The sequence below is a fragment of the Cetorhinus maximus genome, chromosome 4 (assembly GCF_964194155.1).
Source record: "Cetorhinus maximus chromosome 4, sCetMax3.hap1.1, whole genome shotgun sequence".
Lineage (NCBI taxonomy): Eukaryota > Metazoa > Chordata > Chondrichthyes > Lamniformes > Cetorhinidae > Cetorhinus > Cetorhinus maximus.
This window is the reverse complement of record NC_135882.1, coordinates 133,267,567-133,287,502: the sequence shown is the minus strand read 5'-3', so window position 1 is coordinate 133,287,502 and position 19,936 is coordinate 133,267,567. Positions and strand designations below refer to the sequence as shown.

Sequence of the window (19,936 nt, the reverse complement as noted above, 5' to 3'; positions counted from 1 at the left end):
AAGAAAGTTCAACATTTCCATTTTTTTAAAAAGACCAATTGACTTTAAAATACCAAACTTTCATTTAATCTCTTGATTATTTTAGTATAAACTTGGTGATAATAAAGAAGGCAGGTAACTCTGCTTTAGTGTAATAAAAAGCCCAAAACAAATCACTGTTCATTTTATGAAGTTCTGTGTATGTTTCTCTGTGCAGATGGGTATAGTATCCTATGGTTTTAGTACCAGGTCAGCAACCCAGAGTTTGTTAGTTCAAATCCCAGTATGGCAAGTAGGAAAATTGAAACTAATTTGTGGACTGGCTTCAGAAACGCAACCATAAAAGATGTTGGATTGTCGCAAAAACCCTAACTGGTTCACTAGTGTAGTGCCCTTCGGAGAACAGTGCCTGGCATCTTTATCCTGGTCTGATCCTATGTGACTCCAATCCCACGTGGTATGGTTAACCCCTGAAGCCCTCTGAAGTGGTGTACCAAGCTACTCAGTGCGAAATAATTGCTACCTGGTTCAAAAATAACAAGGGGAAGAATAATAGAAAATCAAAACTTAAAATTTGAAAAAATAACTTTGCATTTTACTTTGAAAAGTCATGTGACAAGGCAGCCATTTTGACCTTTTTAACCATTGACTATCATTAAAAATTAGGACAGGATTTATTTTGACTGTTTGGTATGGTAAACATTGATAGGTATGTTTTGTCTGTTCCATAATTTAAATGTTTCTAGTGACTTTGGATGCCTCAACTTTATGGGTGGTGAGGGCAGAGGATCTTGGGAGCCATTTTTGCTCCTGATGCTTCTCCAAGTCACACCTTGCAAGAGTTATTGGAGGAACTTATGAGAGGAATTCATCAATTAAAGTTATTGGAAGACAAAGTCACATAAACACACGTTAAATTGAATGAGAGGAATTTATCAGAAAACAAAGCCACAATACATGCTGAATAAATGGTCTCCTGAATTCCAGTACCTCATAGACCACGAGGACATTTCATCATTGAAAGAGGTTTATTAAAGAGTATTGCATTTTTTTTAAAAAAAGAAACAAAATCCAATTTTCCAAAAATTCTTACTTCTTAAACAAAACACATCCAACTCCTTTCTATCTGTTTCAGTTAAAGGGAAGAGTTTCCAACTTCCCTAAGGGGTTTAATTCCAAAATATTTTGTAGTCCTAAATGTTTCACAATGCAGTAACAAATAGATGGCTTTTAAGTCTCTTGGAGTTTTTTTCTAGATTGTGGCGTGCTTGATTGAAAATTCTGTGATTTTTCTTTTCTTCTTCTTCTTCCCTCCCCTCTCTACCTGTGCCCCTCCACTCTCATTTAGTTCACTGCTTCTATGTGAAAAAGAGAAACATTTGCATTTATTTAGCGCCTTTCATAACATTGGGATGACTCAGAGTGCTTCACAGCCAATGAAGTAGAGTCATACAGACTCAAAATGGTAACTCTGTCTCTCTCTCCACAGATGCTGCCAGACCTGCTGAGATTTTCCAGCATTTTCTGTTTTTATTTCGGATTTCCAGCGCCCACAGTATTTTGCTTTTATGTTCTGGTATGGCAAACATTGATAGGTATGTTTTGTGTGTTTCATACAGACAAAACATACCCATCAATGTTTACCACACCAAACAGACAAAATAAGTCCTGTCCTAAATTTTAATGATAGTCGATGATTAAAATGGTCAAAATGGCTGCCTTGTTATGTGACTTTTCAGAGTGTTGTAATGAAATGCAACTAACATTTTGTGCACAGCAAGATTCTAGAAACAGCAGTGAGAAACGTGACCAGATCACCTGTTCTAAGTCATGTTGGTTGAGGATTAAGTACAAGCCAGGACACTGGTGAGAGCTCCCTTGCTGTTCTTCCAGTTGTGTCATGGGATCTATTCCATCCATCTGAGAGGGCAGACTCAGTCTGATGCCTTATGGATGGTTTCTTAACAGACTTCTGCTACACTGCCTTCACCCCACTCGAGAAGCCTGTTCCATGGTGGCCTTGGGAGGTGTTTGATACCTGCATATTATGTGTAATTAGATTGGGAGTTACATACGAATGTACTTTGCCAGAAGCTCCAGTCATTGGATATCACTTTGAGCCACCAATGATGTTGTGCTCCTGATCTGAACTTAGCTTCCCCCACCCTCCAATGAGCTGTTGATCTTGGCCGGTTTGTCGTGGTGAAAGACGGGGAGAAGCACCGTGCAGTGTTCAGCTTGTTCCCTGAAGAAGGAAAGATGGTCACATTGTCCACCCCCTTGTTAGCAAAGTAATTGATGAGCAGTTGTGAAATGCATTTGATGGAGTTAGAAGGCATTGTAAGCTCAAAACAACCACAAAACAGTGCTGTGCAAAATGGAAACTGTTCTCGGACTGTCGGCTTAGAAGCAAGAGAAGTGCAAACCCTAGTTTGACTGAGTTGACAGCTGTTTTATCTTAATTTCCAAATGAGTATTCCACGTGAAGACAAAATGCTGGAAAAACTCAGCGGGTCTGGCAGTAGCTGTGGCGTGAGAAACAGAGCTAAAGTTTCAAGTTTGTATGAATCATCTTCAGAGCTAACTGACTCAACGTAACTCTGTTTCTCTCTCCACAGTTGCTGCCAGAACTGCTGAGTTTTTCCACCATTTTCTGTTTGTATTTCAGATTTCCAGCATCTGCAGTATTTTGCTTTTATTTCATGTGACGATCTGAGCATAGGAATAGGAGTAAGCCAATCAGGTGAGGAGACCCTGGCCATATTATAATTAGCCTTGATATCCATGGGCAGGGGAACAAGCCAAGAACTGTCTCTTCTGATTGTTGTCCAGTGCAGCTGCCTTGCTGTTCGGTGACTGCAGTAGAAGGGAGTAAAAGTCAAGGTTCAGCTCAATTGTAGTCGAGCCTCCTAATACAAACTTACAAGGTGTGGTGTGTGAAGGACTGCTGAGAGGTTTTGATCGGACCTCACGAGTCATTCGTGTGTGGTTGTTCAGCTTGGGGAACCAAACCTCATTTGTCCGAGATGGGGATATAATGAAGATTATTATGAGAGCAGCTTTTATAAGCCTGCCTTGTATTATTTCCCTGAGTTTAGAAGGATAAATCATGATGTAATCAAGATATTTAAAACCATGAAAGGATTTGATAAGGTAGGTGCAGAGAAGTTATTTCCTCTGGTGGGATCAAGAAAGCATAATCTTATTATTTAAGCATGATTGAGGAGTGAAATCAGGAAGCACTTTTTCACACAGAAAGGGTAGTAGAAATTGTGAACTCTTTCCCCTGAAAAGTTGTGGTTACTGGGCAAATTGCAGCTTTCAAGACTAAAATTGATAGATTTTTGTTTGGTAAGGAATATTAAATTTTTGTCCAGATCAGCCATAACCTAATTAAATGGCTTGAGAACAGGTTTATGAGGCTGAACAGCCTACTCGTGCTCCATGTCCCTATATAGTAAGAGCTTGTGTTTAACCATCCCCTTTCACATTCTCAGGGTGTTGCAAAGGGCTTTGCAGCCTCTATAATCACTCCTGTAGTCTAACATAGCAGCTAATTTGCCACAAACAGCAATGAGGTATGTGACCAATTAATCTGTTTTTTATGATGTTGGTTGAAGGACAAATAAGAACATCCATGATCTCCTTCAAATGGTGTCATGGAACCTTTAGCATTCAACCAGGAGAGGTAAACAGGGTGCCAGTGTAATGTTTTACAGAAACACCACACCTCAGGCAGGGCAGCACTGACGTCTCAGCCTGGATTATGATCTTGCACCTCTGGAGTGTCACTTGAGTCCATAAACTTCTGACTTTGAGGCAAGTAGATGTCAAGTGAGGAGACGATCAAGGTCTATCGTGATGTCTACCTCAGTCAAACATCCAGCTGAAATCACACCTCCCACATAAAAGAATGGTATTTTGGACTAAGGTCCTGCAGTACAGCCAGATTGTGAAGAACTTCAAAAATCTTGAGAGAATTGAGTCATTTTTTGATCATTGTGCTCAGTTTATACACAGAATCTTGAGCGATTGACATTTAACAGTTTGTACTGTGATCACCTCGGTGACTTTGGTTAGTAAGAAGGGGTGAGGAGGGAAGTCAGGACTCCCATTCCTGATTGCTACCCAGTCATTCGTGGGTGCAAAGTGCATGCATGAGGATGGTGGAGGAGAAAAGCATTGGAGTTGATTAGCGATACCCTCCGCAGTTGTATACCATACCATCAGTCTTGCAATTGGATAATGTCAAAGCTGATTTTTTTTTAAATCAGGGTATGATAAGGCCAGCAATTATTTCCCATCTCTAGTTTCCCTCAGGCGGTGGTGCTAGACCACTGTCTTGAACCATTGCCAACTTCGTCACTTTAAGGGAGCAGATAAGAGTCAGCTACTTTGGTGTAGGACTGGAGCCCCATGTAGGACAAACCAGGTAAAGATGGCAGGTTTCCTTAAAGCACATTTAGTGAATTAGTTGTATTTTTTGCTCCAGTTCTACATCATTGAACCTTCAGAGTTGCCAGAAGATATTCTTTTCCCATGAGAAACTACTTGGGAGTGTAAGCACCTTCGGGAGAACAAGGGCAAAGTACAGTCCGTATTTGGTTATGACGTAGCTGTCATTGTCCCTTTGTTGCTTTTTGTTTTTTATTAGAACAAGTTTCTAACTTTGTGCTTTTTTCTTTTTTTTTTCATGGCTTGCTTGGTCATCTGTAACAGAGAAGACGAGAATGCAGTAAGATTTAAATAATGTTCAATTATCTGTAATTTAATCCTTGTGTCGGGGAGAGAGAGGAATTGACCTGTTTTGATTATTCATTGAAAAGATTTGGTCAATTTTAAGCTTTAGCCTAACTCAGAAACCTGGCTCCAGTGGGATATAAACTGTGCTAACAGATATCTGGGAAATGTTTTAACCTTTTTTGCGTGGGAATTCTTGTAGGTTCCTCACTTTGAGCACATATTGAATGTGCCAGTTATCAGCTTTGAGATCTCAGGCATGTACAGCACAAGTTCAATGCCAAGTAAAGCTCCCTCTACACTGTCCCATCAAATGCTACCAGGGCAGGTACAGCATGCGTTCAATACTGAGTAAAGCCCTTCTACGCTGCCCTGTCAAACACTCCCAGGACAGGTAAAGCGCTGGGTAGATACATAATGCCCCGTCCATACTACCCCATGCAGCACTCCCAGGGCAGATGCGGCACGGGTTAGATACCCAGTAAAGCTTCCCTCTACACTATCCCAACAAGTAAGGTTGCAAACCAAAGTGAAATTGGTCCAGTGAAGAAACTTAAATTTATGGATTATTTTATGTCATTTGTCAGAAATGGAAAAAAAAATTGTTTATGTGTAGGGAAATGCAGCAACCAATTCATGTACAAAAAGGCCCCATTTACATCAGTGGAATGAATCGCTAGTTAATTTTTTTTTTTGTTGTGTTTAAGGAAGAATGTTGTCCAGGAAACTGGAAAACTTCTCTGAAATTGTGCCATAGGATCTTTAACATTTATGTGAGGGGACAGATGGTAGTTAGGCTTAATGCCTTAATGAAAGAGGCACCTCTGACTGTGCAGCATTCGCTCAGTACTCCACTGGTGTGTTGGCTTGGACTATGTGCTCAACTCCCGGAGTAGGATTTGAAACAATAACCCTCTGACTCTGAAGAGTGCCTTCCCCTGCACCAAAGTGCATTTTTCCATTTCCCACATCACCGTTGCTGTGGCCTGTATGAGTGAGGTTGCTGGTTTAGTTACGATTAAATCATTCTTTTGTTTCGAATCATCTTTTCACTTTATGTTGGTTAAAAAAGAATGCTTAAATGCCCCTCGGTAGCTTCACTCCAGAAAGCCATACACACGAAGAAGCTCCCAAGTTCAGCCCCTGGCAGGGCTAATTGACGTCAGCCCAGAACATCAGTGGGAAACTTAAGCTTCTTCTCAATCCTCTAAATTACGGAGGGGAAAATATGCCACGTTTGCTGCCCTGATTGGCTATCTCTCTGCCCTGTGCTCTTCCTTGTAGTGTCACTCTTGCTGTTCCACCAATGCTTTCCAGTTCCTCAGCTAATTGGCCAGTCTTCATGTCAAGGCCTAGACAATGAGTGACTGTGAGATGCAGCACTGTTGTACACAATCCTGTCCTCCCATACCTATTTTTCTAACAGGGATAGTCACCAGTTAACTATTCAGAGCAGGAACCCTCTCTATCACAAGAGTAATGAGGTTAGCAAAGTAAACATGAATTGAGAGCTTTGGGGTGCACTATTCTTGCATTTGCCTTAAAGACCTTTATTGACATTCCTTTAAGATTGAATTATAATATGAACAAGAACCTACAGAGCCGTACCTAAAGTGTGTGTAATATCATTACAGGTCAAGGTGGAGAATCCATCGGTACTGAGTGTTCTCAAAGGGCAAGTGACAAAAGGCTGTAGTCGCTTTCTACCCAAGGGCACCAAGGCGAAAGTCAACCTGGAGGACCAAGGACGACAGAAAGTGTCTTTCACCTTCAATGTAACAAAGACCTTACGAAATAGGTTCCAAAGTGCCATTGGGACTGAACCAGATGAAGTCAAGGTCCCTCCGCTGACATTGCCTCCGATTTCGATGAAAGGGAGTCAGGACAGTAAAAGTGACTCTGATTCAGCCGATGCTACAGAGACCACTACCTCACCGCCCAAATCCAAGGTAGAGTGGAGTAAGGTGCATTTCAAGAAGAAGCACCTCAACGATGCAGCCAAACCTGCGAGTTTGCCGGACAGGGAACCATGCAGTTCGTCAGTGGAGGAACCTGTGGATGTAGCCATCAAGAAAGATTGTATAGGAGGAACTGAAACTGTGACAAAGGTGGCTGCTGAACGGAAGCCATCAAATCAGAACCTCAGTGCATCCCACATTGGGAAGAGTGATAACTTGGAAGAGTTTAAGAATGTCTCCTCATCTTCTGAAAATGATGAACTTAGGAAGCTTACTCAAGCAGAAGAAACAGTGCAAGCGCTATCAGCTGGCTCAGAATCTGAGGGGGATTTACTAAGGAAGTCACAGGAAATGAGAAGCATTGAATCTGATCGAGATGCTAAGAAAAACCCAATTGCTTCCAAAATTGATGAGGTTGAAAAGGCTTCCTCTCATTCCAAGTCTGAGAGAGATAAGAGGAGCAGTGGTCGTTCCAAGTCTGATCGAGATTTGAGGAGGACTTCATCCCGCTCAAAGTATGGAAGAGAGGAAAGAGTCAGTTCTTCTCGATCCCGCTCCGACAGAGACTCAAGGGTACCCTCTTCTTACTCAAAATCAGATCGTTCGAGGACCTCTTATTACCGTGATAAGGACAGAGGATATTGCAGAAGCTCCCCTTACTCAGAAAGGAGCAAATCTTCCCGTTCTAAATTGGGGTCTGATTTAAGAGACCCTTCCTCTTGTTCAGATTCTGAAGAAGATTCTAGAAGGTATCATCCCAGATCAAATGACTTGAGAAGGGCTTCATTGTGTTCTAAATCCTATAGAGACTCGAGGAAATACCAATCACGATCAGATAGAGATCTGAGGGCAACTTCATCCTGCTCTGAGTCGGAAAGAGAGACTAAAAGGACTAAATCTTATTCTAAATCAGATAAAATATCCAAAACGTCAGCTTCCTGTCATGAGTCAGAAAGCTATAAAATTAATTCTCCTGAACCAGAATCAGATTCCAGGAAAATGTCCAAATCAGACAGTCATTCAAAGATATCTTCATTTCATTCAAAGTCATCAACTTCTTGTCATAAACCAGAGATAGTTAAAACAAACTCGCCTGACCTGGAATTGGACTGCAGGAAAAATGTCAAATCTGATGGTCTTTCGAGGACAAGTTCATCTCATTCCAAACCTGTAACCTCTTGCCATGAAGCAGCTGTAAAGAAAGACTCCCCTGAGCCAGAAGTGGACTCAAAATGTTTTAAGCTGGACAGTAATTTAAAGGCACTTCCATCTCATTCCAAGTTATCCACTTGTGGAATAGAAGCAATTCAGGGGGACTGCTCAGAGCTAGAATCAGATTCCAGAAGCAGTCACAATCCAGATATTAATTCGAGGATTTCACCATTACATTCTAAATCAACTACTTGCTGTGAAATGGAGGCAGTTAAGATGGAGTCTTCTGAACCAGAGTTGGACTCGTGGACTCGTAGGTCAGACAAGAATTCAATGGTAACCCCGTCTCATTCTAAACCGATTACTGTCTATGAAATGGAAGTAGCTAAAACGGACTTTGCAGAGCCAGAATTAGACCCATGGACTAACAGTAGGTTGGACAATAACTTGATTGTAACCCAATCTCATTCTAAATCTACTACTTGCTATGAAATGGAGGCTTCTGAACCAGAACCTAAATCGGACTCTTGGGAAAACTGTAAGTTGGATCGGAAGTCAAAGATAACTGCATCTAGTTCGAGGTCCTGTAAAGTGAGAACTTTGAGTCCTTATACATCTGACAAGGAATTAAAAAGGACTCCATACTCTGAGTCAGAAGATGAATTCAGAGAGCTTCCTGAACTGCACAAGTCAGGATCAATGCAAACTGTTTCTAGATCAGATGAGATTTGTTCCTCATTTGATTGCCAGTCGGACAATTATGTAAGCACCTCACCGTATTCTACAGCAGATTTGCCGAGGCCTTTCTGCCACTCCAGGTTCGCTGTGGAAATAGCTGGGCCTTCGCCTGGTTCTAACTTAGATGGATCTTTGGCAAAGGTTTCATCTTGCTCGGAATCAGAGGAAGAACAGGGATCTTCATCTCATTGCGAAGCTGATTTGACAGTTTCATGTCATTCTCTATCAAATGAATTGCTGTCCTCACCCAATTTCATAACTAAGGATTTGAAAACCTCTCCTCATCCCAGCTCAGATGAGGCTAAGTCCTTGGCCCACCCAAAACTGGAGGAACGCAGCACTTGGCACTACACTGAGACAAATCAAATTTTAGCCTGCCCCAAACTGGAAGAGGCTGTGTCCCTGCCCCACTCGAATTTGGATGCAGCAAGGGCCATTTCAGTTGATGTTCAAAGTTGCACAAGAGAGGCAAAGCATATAGGTGAAAAGTCAACAGAAAATAGGGATGTGGATAGTCGAAGGGAGCAACACATCAGTGAAGTAGATGGTACTGAATCGAAGCATGATAGACTGTTTCACAATTGCAAAAGTAAACCGAATGTAGTTCCTGGCAACCAGAATTGGGATTCATTTGAGAATGTTAGATTGTACACTGATTTGGCCAGCCATCTTACTTCTGAAATTCGGGAAACCCAAAATCAGTCAACAGATCATGACGAAACCCCTTTCTCTGCCAGACCAGATAGTTCTGTTAAAGTGGAGCAGGAGCAGTCAATGGAAATATCTGAAGATGAGGAAGAGACCGATGAAGAGTTGGCTATGGAGGTGGCCCCTGAGGGATTACTGCCTTTGAGCACTGCCAATCTGCTGAGCTCAAATGAAGCGGAGCACAGTTTACAGAATTACAAAACCAAGTCTGATTGTGACAGCAGCTGTATGAAGGCAGAATACAACAGTGTGATCTCTGAAAATGAAGAATGCTTAGAGGTTGTCAAGAGTAGCAGTGAGCAGGAGAGCGAGGAAAGTGAAACGAGCTCTGATTCCGATGACAGTGGAGTCCCCAGGAACCGTCTACAGTCTGTTGTAATAGTTCCGAAGAATTCTACATTAACATTGGAGAAGAGTCTGTCATCCTCTCCTTCATCTTCCTCACCTTCTTCCAGAAACAATCGTCAGGAAAAGAAGCAATCGAGTGTTGAAGGAGGCAAACGAGAAGCAGAAGAGAAACCCAGTCAGGAACACCAGCTAAACAATGTCCAATTTGGAAGTAGCCCCCAGGAGTTTATCGATGGCCGGGTCCAGGGTGATGATGAAGTCCAGGGCAGCCAGTTATCCTCCCCCAAAGCAGCAGAGGAGCAGCCGCAGGCTTCTTCAAGTCAGTTTTCCCCTGTTAGCGAGACCTGCAAAAGCAGCAAGCAGCAGTTGTCGAGTGACAAGGCAGACAGTACCAGTCAGCCTGATAGGTTTTCACCTGACCAAAACCGGCTCCCTCTAGCAGATGAAAAGTCTGGCTCGATAGAGTCAGCTCAACAGAGTGCAGACAGATTGGCAGAAAGGCACCAGCATCCACTTGGCAGCTACTCGGACAGTCCTGCAGCTGGAGAGAGCCTTGCGCAACCATCTGGTGGGCTAGAGATAAGCCAAGGAGAAAAGCCAGACAGCGGGCAGGCCATCCCTTGGCTGCAGCAGCAGGCCCAAGATCAAGGATCTTTACATAGCCCAGAGTATGTTGATAGTCTTGATTGGGACTTCTGTCAGCCGGAGAAACCAAGCAGCAGTTGTCAGCAGCCGGATAGTAGTTACGGACTAAGATATGGCTACCGAACGGAGGAAGCAGATTTAGGTGAAAGGAATAGTTGCTGGCAAGCTAGTAGAGCCAATTACTGGGACCCCCGGTTACACTCCAAATCAGTGTTGTACAGCAGCTACCAGTTGAGTCAAGACATATCTGGCTCAGATGTTCAAGGGCAGGTGCAGCCAGATTCAATGACTGATGACTTTGCAATCTATAATAGCTGGGAGGTTGTGACCCGTGACCCTCGATCTGTTGCCAAAGGTGTGAGCTCTCTACAGGCTCATGAGATAACCAGCAATTCAAGTAAGGGGACCACTCTGGTTCTAAAGGCCAGCGACTCCACAGCAGATAAGGAGCCGAGGGCCAAAGGATCGGAGAAGAGGTTAGAAGAAGAGCACGGGGAGTCCCAGAAGCCGCAACAAGAGGAGGTGGACACTGATTTGGAAAGTGACACTGACACGCGGGACTGTGAGCAAGTAAACACTGAGCCTGATCCAGATCCACATCCCATGATGCCCTGCAAAGAATGGGTCACGCTAGTGTGCAAGATGGAGGAGTTCAAAAACACTCAGTGCTGGAAGGATCAGTCAAAACTGGGATTGATGCCCCCTTACTTTGAGCTAATTGAAGAGAACTTGTATCTGACAGAGAGGTAACTACTTTTAAGCGCTTTTGTTATTAAATGATTTAATTGCACTATAATGGAGTATTAATAGCATTTTCTTGGTGGTGGTTGTGCTAAACCTTTATAAATCATTGGTTAGGTTTCAGTTAGAGAATTGTGATCAATTCTGGACACTACATTTTTGGAAGGATGTCAAGACATTCGAGAGAATGCAGAGGAGATTTGTCGGAGTGATACCAGAGCTGAAGGACTTCAGTTGGGTGAAGAGACAAGCTGGCTTGTTCACTTTTGAATAGAAAAATATGGGAGATTTAATAGAGATGCTCAACATTATGAAGGGCTGAGACAAACTAGATAAGGGAAAACTATTTCCATTGGCAGATGGGTGGGTAATTAGAGGACACATTTAAGATTGTTGTCAGAAGAATCAGAGGGGAGATGAGAATTATTTTTAAGCAGTGGGTTATGATGGCCTGAAGGGGTGATGGAAGCAGATTCAATAGTAATGTTCAAAAGGAAACAATGTAAACTTAGTAAGGAAGAGATAGGATTATAGGTAAAGAGCAAAAGAGTGGAGCTAATTGGACAACCCATTCAAAGAGTCAGCAGAGACTTGATGAGCTGAATGGCCTTCTGTGCTTTATGATTCTTAGTGAAGGGTAACACAAGATAGTTATTTGAATTTCACCACCAGTCCATTTTGCCCTTTACAAACAAATGAAAAAAAGCTTCATTTACTCAGGACTGAGTAAGAGCCTTTGACCTTCGACAAGATTTGCAAATGACACAAAGATAGGTGGCATTGTAAGCAGTATAGAGGAAAGCATAAAATTACAAGGAGATAATGATAGACTAAGTGAATGGACAAAACTGTAGCAAATGGATTTCAATGTAGGCGAATGTAAAGTAATGTAAACTTTGGACCTAAAAAGGCTAGAGTACTTCCGAAATGGTGAAAACCTAGAAGCAGTGGAGGCCCAAAGAAGACATGTGCGTGTCCAGTCACACTGATCATTAAAATGTCTTGAACGGGTACAGAAAATAATCAAAACAGCTACTGGAATCCTGGCCTTTATTATCTAGAAGGAGATATATTATAGAAGGAGGTAAAAGTCACAGGTTAGCTATACAAAGCTCGGTTAGACCACCCCTGGAATACTATGAGCAATTCTGTGTACCACACCCCAGGAAGGATAAATTGGCCTTAGGAGTGCAGCATAGATTTATTAGAATGACATCTGGATTCCAAACATTAAGCTTCAAGGAGAGATTAAACAAACTAAGGTTGTAGGCCCTCTAATTTAGAAGGTTAAAGGGTGATTTGATTGAAGTTTTCAAAATGTTAAGGGGAACTGATAAGGTAGATAGTATGATGATTCCAGTAGAGAAAGATAATCTTTAAAAATATGTTTGAATTTTCAGTGACTGACTAGAAGGATCACATAAGATTTCAAATTTTAAGACTTTTACTGTAACAGGCAAACTAAAAACATTAATTAAGCACTATTTTTGTAGGCAACTTAAACACTAGGCTACAGAAAGGTTTCTCCCATTTAACTTTTAAACGACCAAAAACTCCTGCCACTGATGTACTTTACGCTGTCCTTTAAGTGGACACTTTATTCTCCCAGAACCAGTCCAAAATATTTTCTGTTCTTGATGGTGTGCTTCCTTTTTATTTTCCCAGCTGGGCAACTTCTGATCCCAGGGCTGACTTTCACAGTGAGGGGTTCCCTGGAGATTCCTCTCTATAGCCGAAGCTAGGCAAATCCTCCAGCCTTATTTCAATCCTCATGAACATGGTCTCCTAAATCTGAATGAGTTCCTTCCCACCTTCCACATTGTGAATAATAAAGACAGCATTTTCTCTGCTTCAGGCACAGGATTGGCTGCCTCTATCTCTCTCTCTCTCTTTCTTTCTCTCTCACTCATTCACTCACTCAGATTTTTGCAGACTGACTTGCCTGTGAGGTTCAAGGATATCTCAAAACCTGCAACCTGACAACAATGGCTTTCTATTTACTTTTCCTTTCTCAAAGCTCATCTCCATTGCAGTATGAATCATATGGGCCTTGTACTCAGGTAGAAATGCTTATTAGCTATCCTCTACACCCCCAACTCCATTCTATCATGGAATTCAATGGATAGCTTAAAATATAACCATTTATAAAACCTGACATTCTTAATACCTCCCTGTGAGACCTGTAGACTGACAGCCTGCCCACAGCCAACATAGATGCTCTTGTCATTGTCTGCATGTGTGAATATCTTGCACCCTCTTCCCAGTAAAACAACCCGGGCCACCCTTTAGCCTTTAACAGCCAAGCTACCCAAGCCTCCATCACTACATTTCTTTCTAAATTAGAGACTGTGAACAAAATATAACAATCTTATAAACTTTGTATTTGTAAGAACAAAGAGAAACTAGTTCTTCTAGCTGGGGAAATGCTCTTCCTGCAAAGAGTGATAGAAGTTTAGATTTCTCTTCTGGAAACGGCATTTGATGCTAGGCCGATTTATAATTTTAAATCTGAGATTAATAGCTTTTTGCCAGACTAAGGGATATGGGGCAAAGGCAGCTTAGATTGCTAAGGAGGAAGTGTTGAATAGACTGTTGGTACTTAAAGTTGACAAGGCACCGGGACCAGGCGAGATGCATCCAAGGATATTGAAGGAAGTGAGAGTAGAAATTGCAGGGGCACTGGCCATAATTTTTCAGTCTTCCCTAGACTCAGAGGAGGTGCCAGAGGACTGGAGAATTGCAAACCTTACACCCTTGTTCAAAAAAGGTTGTAAGGATAAGCCCAGCAATTACAGACCAGTCGGTTTAACTTTACTTGTGGACAGGATTCTAGAAACAAATTTTCAGGATAGAATTAGTAGTCACATGGAAAAATATGGGTTGATAAGAAAGAGCCAGCATAGATTTCTAAAGGGGAAATCATGTTTAACTAACTTGCTGGAGTTTTTTGAAGAGGTAACAAAAAAGGCTGATGAGGGTAATGCTGTTGATGTGGTGCACATGGACTTTCAAAAGGCATTTGATACAGTGTCATACAACAGTCTTGTGAGAAAAGTTATTGCTCATGGGAGAAAAGGGCCAGTAGCAACGTGAATACAAAATTGGATGAAAAATAGGAAGCAGAGAGTAATGGTCAATGAATATTTTTCGGGCTGCAGGAAGGTTTGTTGTGGAGTTCCCCAGGGGTCAGTATTGGGACCCTCGCCTTTCCTGATGTATATATTAATGATTTAGATCTTGGTGTGCAGGGGACAGTTTCAAAGTTTGCAGATGATTCGAAGCTTGGGAGTGTTGTAAACCGCGAGGAGGACAGTGTAGAACCTCAAAAGGACATAGACAAGTTGGTGGAGTGGGCAGATAGGTGGCAGATGAAGTTCACTGTGGAGAAGTGTTAGGTGATGCATTTTGGTAGGAAGAACCTGGACAGAGAATATAAAATATGGGGTGAAATTTTGAAGGGGGTGCAAGAGCAGAAAGACCTGGGTGTATATATGCATAGATCATTGAAGGTGGCAGGACTGATGGAGAGAGCAGTTAATAAAGCATATAGTATCCTGGGCTTTATTAATAGGGGCATAGAGTATAAGAGCAAGGAGGTTATGCTGAATTTATATAAGACACTTGTTAGACCTCAGCTGGAGTATTGTGTACAGTTCTGGGCACCACATTATAGGAAGGATGTGAACTCATTGGAGAGAGTGCAGAAGGGGTTTACAAGAATGGTTCCAGGGATGAGAAACTTCAGTTACGAAGATAGATTGGAGAGGTTGGGATTGTTCTCCTTGGAGAGAAGGAGGCTAAGAGGAGATTTGATGGGGATGTTCAAAATCATGAGGGAACTGGACAGAGTAGATAGGAAGAAGCTGTTCCCACTTGTAAAGGGATCAAGAACGAGAGGGCACAGATTTAGTGATTTGCAAAAGAAGCACATATGACGTGAGAAAAATCTTTTTCACACAACGAGTGGTTCGGGTCTAGAATGGACTGCCTGGAAGTGTGGTGGAGGCAGGTTCAATCGAGGCATTCAAGAGGGCATTAGATGATTATTTGAATAGAAACAATGTGCAGGGGCACGGGGAAAAGGCAGGGCAATGGCACTGGGTCATAATGCTCATTGGAGAGTCTGTACAGACACAATGGGCCGAATGGCCCCCTTCTGCGCTGTTAAAATTCTGTGATTCGGTGATTCAGCCATGGTCTCATTGACTGGCAGAACAGGCTCGAAGGACTAAATGGCCTCCTTCCTCCTGTTCCTGTGTTCCAATGACCTGAAACATTGACTGACTGATTTTGTGACTCTGCAGACTGGCTGAGTGCTTTTAGCCTTTTCTGCTTTTGTTTTCACATTTCCAGCATCTCTGTCATTTCGCTTCTTATACGTATTTTAAAGTCTCGTTGTGCCCAGGCACTAGACTTCAGTAAAGATATATTGACCTTGGTGGGGATACAGTGCGGGTTCACCAGGCCATGAAGGGTTAAATTATATGGGTAGGTTGACTTGAATTTCCTTGCGTTTAGAAGGTTGAGAAGTGATCAAATTGGGGTACTTCAAATGATAAGGGCATTTCTTTGGGTAGCTACAGAGAAAAGCTTTTCCCTGATGGGGAAATCCAAAACAAGGGCCATAATCGTAAAATTAGAGCCCAGCTGTTTAGCAATGAAATCGGGAAGTATTTTCTCACACAAAGGGTAGGAGACATCTGGAAATTCTAGCCAGTGGATGCTGGATAGATTGAGATGTGTAGATTTTTGATAGGTCAGCATGTTAAAGGAGCAACAGTGAGCCAATGGCACTGAGGTCAGCAATGATATGATTGAATGGTGGAACAGCGTTGAGGGGCTGAATGGCCTGCTCTTGTTCCTATGATGGAAATGCTCTGTGCTCCTCAGTGCTGTCATATTTAAATCACGTCTCTCCTTCCTTCAGGCTGCTCCCACTGCTAATTTTTCGGGACAGCGATTCCATCCCCATAGGAATGCTATGAAGCCTGGGTAGGTTCGAGGCATTTATCTCTTTCCCCAAATCTTAATTAGACCGATTTACATTTTGCAGGAAGAAAAGTAAATCTCACCGTGACATCAAGCGCATGCAGTGTGAATGTTTGCTGTCCCGGGAGGACCGAGAGCGAGGAGAGCTGGCCTGTGGTGAAGATTGCCTCAATAGGTTACTCATGATAGAATGGTAAGTGCCTTCCTGTTGATTTGTGAACACCAACCAAGGATTAGGATGAACACTCGTTATCTGCACACCCTCTAGGGCCTCCACTTGCACTTCTCGATGGACATTAGTTAAACCTTGAAGTGAAATACAGACGTTTTTTGCAGATGGTTGGCTGCTGCCAACTGCAGGGTATGAAACCAGAATGGCCCAGAGGGTTCATCTTTTACAACCATGGCTTTTTGTGTTCATTAACAATTTGAGGTACTCAGTGGAAGACACCACCAGTGTCAATAAGTATAAGAAGAGAAACGGCTCCGTCAGTTGCTCATAATAGGGAGAGTACAGACCACACTCAACCAGTCCGCGCTCGCAAAACCCAAAACAAAATGTCTACTTTTAGATGTGATTCTGCGATTGGGCAGCACTTACCAAACAATTCTGAGTGCGCTAATAACAATCAATTTAAGATAATCAGTTGAGCTCATAAAGTGGCTCATTTGCACTTGCTAGAAGCAACATACATTCGTACACAGGGACCCATTCTCTGCAAACAAAAGTAATATGTTCATCCTTGCACCGGTTTTGAATAACCCGAAAGCTTGGGGAGCCTAGAGTCCCCATTGCTTTCTCCATGGCACCGCCTCAGCCAATCAGAGTCAACTTGCCAACCAATTAGCATTCTTTTCTCCTGCAGTATAAATTGTTGTGATCATTTGAAATTTGACATTCTTGCATTTGTTCTGAAGAGTGCAAAGCAAAAAGCTTTGGCATCTGTCTCTCTTTTCAACAATATCAAGCGCATAAATTGCCAACGCAAGCTTGAATAGGACTGGATGATGAGTGGATATTTTTGATATAAATGGAGCAGGGGTTGATTTAAAGATCTGAGTGTGACACTGGTGAAATCACGAGGAGAGAAATTTGGATAACCACAGCATAGCTTTAGTGGAAAACCACATCATTTGTTTGGAAGTGCATGGTATCAAACGCTCTGTTGAAAGGCTATATCCAAGGCAGTGACCAATATATCACATCAGTGTTCAGCGTGTTCTAATGTGGGACTTGACAAAGAAGTGAAGTCACCAATTTGGGGACCCTGTGGTCTGGCCTGAATGGCCCTGTTTGATTGTATTTGAGAGATGATCATCATAATGTTTCCTGGTAACGTTAAATGTTTGTTGTTGCCTTTTCTCAGCTCATCGAGGTGCCTGCATGGAGAGTACTGTACAAACCGGAGGTTCCAGAGGCGGCAGTATGCCGATGTAGAAGTCATCCTCACTGAGAGGAAAGGTTGGGGTCTTCGAACAGATAAAGAATTATCAGTGTGAGTGAAACTGAATTCATCTTTACATTAATAAAGCATTTCTGTTGTATCCCCTCGTTCCTTACCTCACCCCTCCCCCATTCCCAAGATCTTCTGCAATTGACCCCCCCTTCAAGTGTGATCCTAAACAATGAGAATTGACGGCCTGGTAGACCATGGAGGCATCAGTGACGAGCCCAATTTTACCCTCATCCAACAGTATCAGAGTTTTCAGCATGGGTGACTGGATAGCATTTCCTCCCTCCCTGCCTCCCACCTCTACCAGCCTCAGAATACTAAAGCCTGCCATGATACTTAGATTGCCTTTAAAGTAAAGGTCAGCTAATTCAGTACAGACCAGAAATTGAACCGGTGCGTAATTAGAAGCTGTCATTAACAACTGAGCCCTTGAGTGGGGGTGATAGTCTTTTTATGTTAATCACAAGCCCCAACCCCCCCTCCCAAACATATATAATTAATCAGATTGAACATTGGTAGATAATCTAATTCTGGGCAAGCGCTAGTACCACTAGATCCATTATACAAGCAGATCAGGCGTTTGTAGATTTCCTGCTTGCATTCGCCCCCAACTAGATTTCCAATTTTAATTATCGTAGTTTTTCCATCATATCGTTAACCCCTCAGGGTACATTCTCCTGAAAAGCAGGATGAAAACTCGGGATGAACGGTCAGTGGTCTGATTCTTTTAGGACTGCTTTTGTAAGCTGCATATAGCCTTTGAGATCTTGCAGCCTGCTCATCATAACTACCTGTTCGTGATTGTAAACTACTGTGCATCCTGAACTTGTACCCAGTAATTCTACATGCTTATTTGAGCTCTTGGTTAAGAGGTTGAGTTCTTGGATATTTGAGAAGGTTCGCTCTGGTCTCTCTGGTTGATTACCTCTTCTTGATATAACTGTTCAAGATCCAGTCACTGCACTGTCCCTCCTCCAGCACCCATGGCTGCGTGATTGACATTCAAGGTCTTCCTTGACGCAGCCCAACTATCTCAATTGTAGCCTCCAACCTCCATCATCTCCAAAAACTATTGGTCTTCAAACATGAAATGACCAAAATGGGGGAAAAGGATCTTGGCTTTTGCCCTCTCCCCAGTCCCTCCTCTGTCAAGTGAAGGTTATTGGGTATTTAAGAAAGTAAAGCCCTTGCCTTTGATGCAGATGGTTAGGTTTAGGGTGGTCATGGAATACGAAATAGTATTGTAACAAGGAGGGCTTTGTCTTTACAGGAATAGCTTTGTGCTGGAGTACTGCGGGGAAGTGCTGGACCACAAGGAATTCAAGGCAAGAGTTAAGGAATATGCCCGCAATAAGAACATCCATTATTACTTCATGGCACTGAAGAACGATGAGGTGAGAAGATAGGCCTTTGTTTCTTGTGATTCACCTTCACCCTCCCTTATCCCCTTTAGGCCCAATATGTATATGGAGCTGTCTATCCCCTTTGTGTCATTTCCTTGCTCCATGACCACATCCTTTTAAATTTGATCCCTTCAAATATTTATCATTTCCGAATCTGATTCTGATTCCAAGTCCTAAAAATTCCTTTGAGTGTTTTAACTAAATGTTATTCTCCAACCTCTGTCTATTCTTTTGGTGCTGATCTTAAATTTTTCTCGCTAGTTATTGACTCAATGACCACTGAGGTGTCGGCTTGGACTATGGACCCTAGTCTCTGGAGTGGGAGTTGAACCCACAATCTCCTAAATCATAGGAGAGAGAATGATCATTGAATGAAGGCTAGTCTTGACCTATCAGTGCAGAACTGAGGGAGTGCTGCATTGCCAGAAGTGCCATCTTTTGGATGAGATGTTAACCCATCTGCCCCCTCAAGGTGATGCAAAAGATCCCATGATGCCATTTTGAAGAAGATTAGGGCAGTCCTCCTGGTGTCCTGGCCATTATTTATCCTCCAACAACCATCACTAAAACAGATTATCAGACCAATTATCCTTTTGCTGTTTGTGGGATCTAACTGTGCACGATTTGGCTGCACTCTTGTTATTCTTTCACGGGATGTGGGCATCGCTGGCATGGTCAGTATTTGTTGCCCATCCCTAATTGCACTTGAGAGGGTGTTGGTGAGCCACCGCCTTGAGCTCCTGCAGTCTACCTGGTATCTGTAGCAATTTGGTATGACTGGATTGCTAGGCCATTTCGGAGGGACTGGTTAAGAGTCAACCACATTGCTGTGGGTCTGGAGTCACATATAGGCTAGACCTGGTAAGGATGGCAGATTCCCTCCCCTAAAGGACATTAGTGAACCAGATGGGTTTTTACGACAGTCAATAATAATAGCACCATTACTGTTCCAAATTTACAATTCCAGATTAATTAATTGAATTCAAATTCCACCAGCTGCTCTGGTGGGATTTGAACCCATGTCCCTAGAGCATTAGCCTGGTTCTCTTGACTACTGTTTCAGTTACTTCACTTCAAAAGT

General features: G+C 42.5%; 1 protein-coding gene across 1 annotated transcript in view; it reads left to right on the top strand.

The window, feature by feature from the left end:
* setd2 (SET domain containing 2, histone lysine methyltransferase) overlaps window positions 1-19,936 on the top strand; it is a 116,174-nt gene that overhangs the window by 44,686 nt on the left and 51,552 nt on the right. The window contains exons 3-7 of the mRNA XM_078540858.1: window positions 4,699-4,714; window positions 6,354-11,014; window positions 16,063-16,191; window positions 17,366-17,494; window positions 18,723-18,846. Of these exons, the coding sequence (XP_078396984.1) occupies window positions 4,699-4,714; window positions 6,354-11,014; window positions 16,063-16,191; window positions 17,366-17,494; window positions 18,723-18,846 (5,059 nt within the window). The remainder of the gene's footprint in view (window positions 1-4,698; window positions 4,715-6,353; window positions 11,015-16,062; window positions 16,192-17,365; window positions 17,495-18,722; window positions 18,847-19,936) is intronic.